Raw genomic sequence first — 10,648 nt, forward strand, 5'->3', positions numbered from 1 at the left:
CTCTGGAGGAACCCCAGGCACCTTGCTGCAGCCTTTGCTGGTGTCAGTTACACCCCCACCTCCACCCCTAGGGCTGGCTCACATGGCCCAAGGGCCACCCTTAGATAAAAGGGACACTAAAACTGGGAGAGGGTTATGGAGGAACCCTAGGAAATCACGGCAAGGGGATGGGGGAGGGGTGAACGGAGCAGCACAAGTTCAGTGACAGGGCGCAACCCAACCTCCTCTGAGAACAAATCAAGGAAGCATTGCCCAGTAAGCCTTCCGGGGACAGGCTTGCTCCCGGCAGAACTGCGAGCAGAAGGGAAATGAAATTCCCCAGGACCGCTGTGGAAGACAATTAAGCCACTGCTTGACCAAAGAAGGGAGGTTAAGATTCACGCCAACAGCCATTCACGCCAACACTGCAACCCGTCCACACTGAGTGCCCCACAGCAAGATGGGGGGACAGGGGAGGAGGGAAAGAAAGGCTTTGACCTGTAAGCACCAGGGACTCCCTGGGGGAGAAGACAAGGGGAAGAGAGGAGGTAGGCTGGGCCATGGGGTGTTCTGGGGTCTGGAGATGTGCATCCATTCCAGACCCTTGTTCTGGGGACCCTGGACACCTGAAGCAGCAAAAGCCAGCACTCAGGAGGTTCAGGGCCAATAAGATGCCCTGTAGGCTACGAAAAGTCCTCCAGCAGTGACAGACAAGCCCTCCTACCTGCTCTTGGCTGCCCAGGGGCTGATGGGGTATGAGGACCGAGCTGGGTCAGGCCAGCATTCACGAGGGATGAACCACCAGAAGGTCTGGGATGGGAGTGCTCCTGGCAGAGGGCAACGTGAGTGCAAAGGCCCAGAGACGAACTAAGCCTGGAAGGTTTGAGGAGCCACAGGAAGACCAGTGGGGCTGAAGCAGGTAAGCCAGGGGGCAGGTTAGTACCAGGTAGGGCTGGGTGGCCAGCAGGCCTTGAAGGCCAGAGTCAGGAGGTTGGACACTTGTCAGCAGGGGCACAGGGAGTGTGGAGTTTTTTAAGCCCCTTCCTGCGAGCCACAGGGGGCCAGATCTCCTAGGGCCAAGACAGGCCAGGCCAAGGTTTCTCAGAGAGTGCTCCCAGGGCCACTTGCCTTGGAATAATCTGGGTTGAGCTGGGACATGATGGAACCTAATCAAGAGCTGGCAAGAGGCTCCCTCTGGTTGCTGTGGGGGGAGGACTGTGAAGGGTATGAGCAGAGGCTGGACCAGGGTAGGGGGCCGTGGAGGTGGGAGAGGGGGTGGGTTCTGGCTGCATTCAGGAGGTGGAGCCAAGAGATCTTGCTTGCTCAAGCGGGGGTGAGACAGGGAACTTCCTTGGCGGTCCAGTGGTGAAGACCCTGCGCTCCCACTTCAGGGGCAAGGTTTCGATCCCCGGTCAGGGAACTAAGATCCCACGTGCCGCACGGTACAGCCAGAAAAAAAAAATAAAAAAGGATGGGTAAGACAGGAATGAAGGCTGACCCAGACCTGGGGGTGATATTTACTAGGACAAGGAAGTCTCAATGGAGGCCAGATTTGAAGAAGGAAACAAATCCAGACTTCTATTTGGCCACGCTGGTTTGAGAGGCCCCTTTGATGGCTCCCAGGTAGCTAGGGCTCAGGGCTGAAGCCCAGGATGCAGACCTCAACGTGGCACTGTCAGCGTAAGAGGTGGCAACGCAAGCTGAGACACTGGACAAGACCACCGTGAAGGGAGAATCACTGGAGCAGAGAGGAGACCTCAGACCTGATGAGGTCATTGCTGACAAAGTCAGGGAGATGAGGAGGAAGGAGGGAGGTGGGCAGAGACCAGGGCAGGAGGGCAGCTCCGGGAGGAGGGGGACCAGTGTGTCAGGCGCTGCCCAGAGGCTAAGGAAGAGAAGAACAGAGGGTGGCCAGTGGATCGACAAGACAGGGGCCATGGGTGACCCTGACGAGGACTGTGGCGAGGGAAGGTGCAAGTGGCTGAGGTGAGGGAGAAGAGACTAAGGAAGGGAGCGTGAATCCTTTGAGGAATTCTAACTTAAAGGGAAGAGAATCGGGCAGCAGCTGAAGGGGGTGCAGGGCCTGGGAGGCCCGGTTAAAATGGGAGCTGTTACATCTTTTCAAGCAGGTGGAGAAGATCAGCAAGAGAGGGACCCAGTGAGGAGGCCAGGATGGCGGAAGCAAGTCTTGGAGGGGGCAGCCTGGAACAGGCAGGGGGCCGATTCACCCTTCCAGAAGCCAGAAAGCAGAGCTGGTGGGTGCAGATGGACCCCGGGTGCGGGAGGCTGGCTGGGTGGGAGAAGGGGTCCTTCTTGTCATGTGATGATGCCTTGTCCCCAGAGAGGTCAGCAGCAGGGTCGGGGTCAAAAGCACAGAGTGAGAGGGAGGTGACAGAGGTGAGAGATGCGGGAGTGGGTTTCTCGGACAGTGAGGGCTATGCTGGCTAGGAAGTGTAGCAGGATCCCTGTGCAGCACCGAGAGCCCCCTGGAGATCTGTGGCCCGGTGACCTGGCCACGTCCTTGGCCTGGCCTCACTCTGCACTCAGCTGACTCTTGCGTACCATCCCTCCACACCAGTCTGTGTGTTAAAGAGTCACTGTCCTGAGCCCCTGTGTGCCCCACCCCCTGGCCCTCCCTGGGGACCCCGACACAGCCAGGAGCCTCCAGGATGCTGCTGGGGCCCAGCTGCTTCTGTCCTGGTCCTATGGGGCCATGTCAACTGCCACAAATTTTGACCCTTTATTGTCCTATGGTCCTAAACGCAGTCTTGACCTGCTCCTTCCGCAGCCTCCCAGGATGCCCTTAGGATCCCCACCGCTTCCTTTTCCACTCTGGGAGGACCAGGGCCAGCCTCAACATGAGGTTTCGCTGCATCCTCCCCTCTACACAGAGCACATCAGAAACCACTAATGACGCCGAGCCCTGTTCGGAGCTCCACATTCTCCCTTGGGGAGAGACTGCCTGTCGTGACCCTGTGCTCCCACTTCCCTCTGCTCAGCCCATCCCCATTCTAGAATAAGCGGGCATGGGGAAGATGCTCTAGGCAGGAACCATGGGTGCCATGACCCAAGCTTCCTGGTCATTTGCTCCACAGCCTCAAGGGGCGGCCACAGTGACAAACAGGAGCCCTTGGCCACATCACATGCTCACGAACTCGCCCAGCCAAGAGCCCCGCTTGGCCTGAGTCTTGCCAAAAATGAAATGGGAGGGGAGGGGAAGTGGTCCCTCAGGCCTCCCAGCGGACCTCCCTGAACTGCCACAGGGAGCACCTCACACGCAGCCCCTGAGCGCTCGAAGCTGTTATGATCCCTTTACGGATGGTGGCTGTGTGTTCACCCTCCATCTCCAGCAGGCGTTTGCAAATTAACTCCACTGCCCAATCCTTTCTTCAAGTGACACCTTACTTGAGGATAGAGACAGAAACAGCTCTAAGAGCTGTCCCGGTGGGGAGGAGTTTGGGGGCACAGAGGCCTCCCTGCTTGGTCTGACTACTCCTTCCCCAGAGGTGCCCCCCAGATCCCACCTGGGAACCCCAGAGAGTTTAAAAGCTGCCCTCCTGGTAACAGGCATAATAAGTGACAATGGGAGGGCGCCAGGGTGCCTCCACATCCAGGATGCTAGGCTCCCCAAAACTCCCTTTGGGGCTGTTCACTGAGTGCCCTCGCTCTGAGCACGTGTCCACTTACCGGAGACGGTGACCACGATGTACTGCTGGGATGCCGGGGACGGGGCGGGTGTGCCGGCCGGCTGCGAGGGCGTGGGGGTGGCCGGGAGCTCTGTCACGTACTGCTTCTGGCCGCCCGGTGGCTGTGCCTGAGGCTGCGGACTCTGCAGCTCGGTGACATACTGGGGCTGGGGGGTGGCGGTGGTGGCGGGGGGCTGGGGAGGCTGGGGTGCTGCTGAGGCTGGTGGTGGCGGTGGCTGGGGCTGGGCTTGTGGAGGGGCCTGTGGCGGCTGGGATGGTTGCGGGCCTGCCTGTAGCTCAGTAACGTACGCCTGTGTTGCCATGCCAACAGTGGGGAAAATGATAATAAATAAGGCTTTTCTTTTTTTTTTTTCTTTTTTTTTTTTTTGCTTGCTTGGGAAGAAAGGTGGGGCGGGGGAGAAGAGGAGGAAAAAACAAGAAGGAAAAACAAGAATTAATCTACAGGCAGAGGAAACCAGGGACAGCTCCTGGCTCCCTAGAGACACATTTGAGTTCATCAGTAACTTAATTAAATCCTGAGGCTGGTGGCAAGATATAACGAATCCATCGTTACTGCAGGGCAACTAAGTATGGACTGGAGCTGGTCTGCACCTCTTCCACTCATCCCTGCCCAGGATTCCTGCCTTCTTCCTTCCTAGGCCCCAGCGCCTGGGGACCCCTGTGCTGGGAGAGCTCCGGCTCTCACCCAAAAACAAATAATACAGTTCTCCTGAGGGCTCCTGCAGGCTGGGCACTGTGCTGAGTGCTTTCTTTACATTACTCAATTTTAATTTTTGTTTTTTGGCCGCACCACGTGGCACGTGGGATCTTAGTACCCTGACCAGGGGTTGAACCCGTGCCCCCTGTAGTGGAAGCGTGGAGTCTTAACCACTGGACCGCCACGCCAGGAAAGTCCCTACATGACTTTGTTTTTTAAGCTTGTGGTTTTCTTTTTTTTTAATTAATTAATTTATTTATTTTTGGCTGCATTGGGTCTTCGTTGCTGCGCACGGGCTTTCTCTAGTTGCGGTGAGCGGTGCCCGGGCTTCTCATTGTGGTGGAGCATGGGCTCTAGGCACGCTGGCTTCATTAGTTGCGGCACGCGGGCTCAGTACTTGTGGCGCACGGGCTTAGTTGCTCCGCGGCATATGGGATCTTCCCGGACCAGGGCTCGAACCTGTGTCCCCTGCACTGGCAGGCAGATTCTTAACCACTGCGTCACCAGGGAAGTCCCCCTACATTACTTAATTTAAGACTTTGCAACGATCACATCTGAATTTGGGTTCCTTCTGCCAGAGGAGGAGTTGAGGCTCAGAGAGGTTGAGATTGCCCCAGGCCACACAGCAGGGAAGTGGCAGGACCGAGTCTGAACCCTGGGCATTCTAAGCACTTGACTAGTCGGCTAATTGCCAGAAAGGAAAGTCATGGGGAAGCTACCTCCCAGCCAGCCCGTGCCAGCTCCCTAATCGCCTGCCATCTGGGCTTGGATTCTTGGCTGAGTACCATTCCCAGTGGGGTGCCAGACACACAGAAGCTGTTTGAGTCCAAAAAGCCTCCCGAGCTGCTTGCTGCCACAGAAGTGAGGGCAGTTACGGGTGGTGACACCAGATGTGAGCTCCTCAAGGAAAGTGGCCTTCTAGGACCAGGGGCAGCTGGGCTGGGAACAGGTCCTGGCCACAGGGCAGGCCCAGCAGCCCCTGCTGACCTCAGAATGGGGCCCACCTGACCAGGCAGAGGCAGCTTTTGTGGCTGCTAAAAGGTTGTGGTCCCTCTCCCAGGAGCTGGGTGAGGCACATGGTCTCTCTTGCCAAGGGGGAATGGGCCCTGGTTCAGGTCCAGGGGCGCTGTTCTGGGCTTTCCCACTGGGCAAGACGGAAGGGTGGCCTGCCAGGGACTCAGGCAGCAGGGGGAGCTTGCCCACCGGGAGAGGGAAGAGGCTACTGCCTGCCATGCACACAGAGAAGACATCTTCCCCCAGCCCCTGCCCTTCCCCAACTCTTCTGCCAGCATTAGAGAGGCCCACCTCCTCAGGTCTCATACTACTGGGTCCAAACTCTGGACCAGATCAGGTGCTCAAGTCACTGCAGCTAATCAGCACCTGTCTGCCCAGTGTCAGACCCACCTCCACATGAACCCTGGCCTGTCTCTTAATTCATAAACGTGTAACTGACTTTCCTCTGGGCCTCAGTTTTCCCATCTGTCACCTGGGGATGATGAGAACACCTGATTCATAAGGCTGTTGTAAAGATCCAATGTGATCAGCCCAGCACCCAATAAGCACTGAGAAATGGAAGTTGCTATTATTATTATTCATTCAACAAACATCCATGCCAGTTGGGGCTGGAAGGGAGAGAGAGACACAGTCCTCAAGCTCTTGGAAAGAGGTGCCAAGGGGGACTCTGACTCTGGTGTTCATCAGCCTCACCTGGGGAGTTAGTTAAATGCAGGTTCCTAGGCCCCACTGCCAGAGTCTGGGATGACCCTGGAGTCTGCTGTTTGAGCTAGTCCCCTGGATGATTCAGAGGCAGGTGGTTCTGGGGGCACTGAGAAACCCTGGCTTGGACTTTCCCAGCCCTAAGAGAGCTGGCCCCTAGGGGCCCCTCCCACCACAAAAGGGCTTTAAAAGCTCCACACTTGCTGGTGCTTTCTCCTCCTCGAGGTGCCAACCCTGCAGGCCTCCTCCCTTCCCCTCAGGGGCAGAGGAAGGTGGCGATGAGACAACTGAAAGGCTGAGCTCAAAAAGGGGAGGAGCACAGGTGGCACAGTGGTTGAGAGTCCGCCTGACGATGCAGGGGACACGGGTTCATGCCCCGGTCCGGGAAGATCCCACATGCCGCGGAGCGGCTGCGCCCGTGAGCCATGGCCGCTGAGCCTGTGCGTCCGGAGCCTGTGCTCCGCAACAGGAGAGGCCACAGCAGTAAGAGGCCTGCGTAACACACACACACACACACAAAAAAAAAAAAAAGGGGGAAGAGGAGATGGATAAAACAGTTAAACCAACATCTCTGTTGGGAGACCTTCTCAGCACTGTCATTGTTAGTCTCTAGGAAGAATGATACAGAATGACATATTTCCCATAACTATTTCACCAGGGAACCCCCATTTTTTTGCCATTTGTGGAAGACTAGGTTAAGCAGAGTTCTGTAGGGTGTTCCCTAGAGAGGAATAAGTCACAAATATTTATACAGGATGAGGCATTCCCGGTCTATCTGAGCATGACTCAGCAAATCTGTTCCTTAGCAACGAAACTGCCAAAAAAAAGCACCAATGGCTGCACCTATCTTCAAAGCCAACACCTGTTTTTGGAGAAAGTTTGAATCAATTCTTTAGGTCAGGGGCTGGCAAATTTCTGTGCAGTCAACATTTTTGGCTTTGAAGACAGACAGCCTATTGCAATGACTCAACTTTGCCCCTGGAGTATTAAAGTAGCCATGGACAATATGTAAACAAGCAAGTGTGGCTGTGTGCCAATAAAAGTTTATTTCTAGATACTTAGATTTGAATTTTCATAATTTTCACATATCGTGATATATTAATCATGTCACAAAATATCAGTCTTAAAAATGTAAAAATCAGTCTTAGCTCACAGGCCATATAAAACAGGTGAAGGCTGTAGTTTGCCAACTGTTTTAGATGCCAGATACTTAACTGAATGGTTTACATCTTGGACAAGGCCCTCCCAAGGAAATGGAAAGAAAACCTCACTTCCCTCACCTGTAGACTGGCTTCAAAAATGAACTTTTGGGGGAATGGGGAAATTAGATATAATAATGTGTGTTTCCTTCATCTTCTATATCCAGTTTTCTTGTTTTTTGTTTTGGCTACACCATGTAGCTTGTAGGATCTTAGTTCCCCAACCAGGGGTTAAACCCGGGCCCCAGCGTGAAAGCATGGAGTCCTCACCACTAGACTGCCAGGGAATTCCCTAGCCACTTAGTTTTTAAGACTTGTCAATAATTCCTCCAAAATAGATCCTAGGGCTGGGCATTTCCCTCCATCTTTATCAATACCATGCTAGTCTGGGCTACCATCGTCTCTTGCCTGGACCCTCTCATCACTGGCTCCTGGCTTTACTCCTGCCTGTATAGTCTATAAGATCCTTTGAAAACACAAACCCTATCGTGTCACTTCTCTATTGAGAAGGCTCTAAGTCTCCCATCACAGAGAATAAAATCCAGAGCCCTCCCCATGACCCATAGGGCCGTGTGCGATCTGGCCCTTTCCCCTTTCTCATTCTGAATGTTCTAGCCACAATGTGGCTTCCCAAATGCTCCAGGCCTCCTGCTGCCTCAGGACCTTTGCACCAGCTCTTCCATCTACTGGCATGCTCTCCTCGCCTCCAGCTGCTGGCTGCTTATCACTCATGTCCTAGTTCATATGCCACCTTCTCAGGTCTCAAGTAACCCCCTTCCAAGCCCTCTGGAGTACATACTCCTGTTTTATTTTTTTCCTGGCCCTGTATCCTGTTTATTTTCCTCTTCCCTCCACGACCAGGAAGGTAAGCTTTCCCCAGGGGTGGAGATGTGACCTGCCTTGCCCATGACTCTATCCCCAGCTACTAAAACACTGACAAGCACAAAGCTGGGGCTCAACTTTTACTGTCAAATGAGTGTCCACAATGCTGGGAACACACTGCTAGTGACTGTCAAAAGCCGGTTCAAATCTGCCGACTGGTAAGACCTTGTGAAAAAGTTACTGCCTCCTGCCAGCAGCAAGCTTGTGCTACAGGGGCAGGTGATGTCTCCTGGTCCAGAACAGGCCCCTTAGGCCAGGAAGACTATGTGCTGTGTGGTTGCTATCTGGAGGCCGTGTCCCTAGTAGGTGGTGATGGGGAGTGGGGTGGATTCTGCCTAGCCTATCCCGTCTTCAGCCCCAAAATGCTGGGGCATGTGGCAGGAAGGGGAGGGAGAGACCCTTAGCTCCAGAGACACCCTTCCCAGGTCCCCACCTTTCCCATGACACCCACAGCCCCAGCTCATCCAGCTGCCTCCCGGAAGGTTGAGTCTGAGCCTGGGCCCAGGGAAAAATTTTCTTTCTGGCTACCCTCCTAAAGCTGGAGAAGGGCCTTAGGAGAGTGACACTTTCCCACTAGAAACTAGAGTCCTAGCACTCAGCTTCCCGGGATCCCAGTCATCGGCCCACACAGCAAGTGAGTCAAGCCTTAAAGCCACTAGGCTGTCACCCGATTCAAAATGATAAAAATAAATGCGAATGGTATAATTCCAAAGGCTGAGCAGGAAGCAACAACCATCATAATAACAGTAGCAGCCAACATAGTTTGAGCGATTACTATGTATTTAATGCTCAACATGTATTCTTTTATGGGATCCACAGCATAGTAATATGAGATTAAAATCATTACCAATGATCACTGTCCCTAGTTTAGATGGGAGGAAACTAAGGTCCAGAGAAGTTAAGTTACTTGCCCAGGAGCATACAGCTAGAAAGCAGTTGATTGTTTCAAGGACAAGTGATCAAAGCCAGTGTTCCCTTCAGGAACCCCTCTGGGCTTGGGCCTTTCAAATGCATAAGATATAAGAAGGGGGAGGGGCAGTTAACAAGACTAGATCACTTTCTGCTCAGAGCTCGCCTTTCTAACAGGTACCGATGACCTGGCAACTTGGTTATTTCTAGATTTTGGAAATATTTCCCAGATCAGGTTATTTCCTGACCTGGGAAAAATCCCTGGAGAAGTGACACTCCCAAGCCTTATGTCAAATTCTTGAGGGAAAGTTTTGGGAGAACCTGAAACGTTCCTTCTCCCTGAAGTTTACTGATTGATTTTAAAAGAAAACGGCTGCAGAATGCACTCGGCTCTGCTGATGCCAAGCTCCAAAGCAAGACGGAGAATAAGCACAGTGGACTTGGCCCAGCTGCTGTTTAAAAAAAAAAAAAAAAAAAATTCTTCCCCAAGCTGGCAGATCTTGTCCCGGCAAAGCAGTCACTCAGATTCTCCTCTAACAAATGTGGAACACTTCCCCTTCCCTCTGATCTCGGTGTCCCAGCTCCCTGCCCACGTGGCTCTGTAAGCTGGTACCTCCTCAGCGACATGTGACCCAGTTGACACCAACTTGACTGACACAAAAACATGTGTCTAGCCAAGAGAAGCAGCGTCAGAAACTTCCTCGGGCGCCCTTTACTCCATCATTTACTTCCTTCCCCAAAGGAAGACCAGGATGGGCAGAACAGCTAGGAATGGTCCCATCTCCAGGAACAAGCCCCCTGCCCAGGGACAAGACGAGATCTTAGATCTTAGAGCTGCCCACATAGAAGCAATCAAGTTTCTGTTCTTCTAACTCAGTCACCCAAGATCACTCCTCTCTGCCATGGGCTTCGCTTTCTGCGAACCAAATCGTCCGGACTAAAGCCATACCCCTATCCCACAGCTTCATGAAATTGTCTACCTTCATCTCTTTTCAGAGAGAAGGCAGATTTAGGAGCGAACAGCAATGTTGAAATCAAGACTAACAGTTAATCTATAAAAAACATTCAGAAAAAGTAGATAGGAGTAAAAAGTTCAAGAATGAGCCCTAGAGAAATTCCTGAAAGGAATTAGGAGTCCCTGAAATGCAAAAAAGAGGCGATGGCAGTGATTCTCCCCACTTTACAGGATAGAAAACTGAGGCCTCACATGTGGTACACACTTGAGTCCTGGCAGGTTCTAAAGTGACAAGGCACAGGTGGCTTCCGTCGCTTACGCGAGCAGGAATGCCTAGGGGAGAGCTGCCCCACCCGGTTCCCGGGGCACCGGCCGGTCCCGCCCACACCTTATGACCTGGCCCCGCCCACTCACTTCGGTCCCGCCTCGCCCCTCCCTCGTTCCCATTGGCCCAGCCCTCCCAGTCCCGCCCCCTTGTGCCTCCCGACATATAAAAGCCCCCCGCCCCGGCTGGCCGGCCTACCTCCACTCGCCGTCTGCCTGCGAGCGCCCGCCCCTCGCGGGGGCCGGGCTGCGGGGCCCGGGGGCGGGTGGTGTAGCCCCA

The 10,648-nt window shown here is 53.9% G+C and overlaps 1 protein-coding gene across 3 annotated transcripts in view; it reads right to left on the bottom strand.

The window, feature by feature from the left end:
- Window positions 1–4,047, bottom strand: part of RFX1 (regulatory factor X1) — a 24,828-nt gene extending 20,781 nt beyond the window's left edge. For all 3 annotated transcript variants that reach the window (XM_079918604.1, XM_079918603.1, XM_079918602.1), the window contains exon 1: window positions 3,667–4,047. In XM_079918604.1, the coding sequence (XP_079774730.1) occupies window positions 3,667–3,988 (322 nt within the window). In that variant the 5' untranslated portion in view covers window positions 3,989–4,047. The remainder of the gene's footprint in view (window positions 1–3,666) is intronic.
- Window positions 4,048–10,648: the final 6,601 nt, after the last annotated feature.

Source organism: Stenella coeruleoalba, assembly GCF_951394435.1.
Source record: "Stenella coeruleoalba genome assembly, chromosome: 3".
Taxonomy (NCBI): Eukaryota; Metazoa; Chordata; class Mammalia; order Artiodactyla; family Delphinidae; genus Stenella; species Stenella coeruleoalba.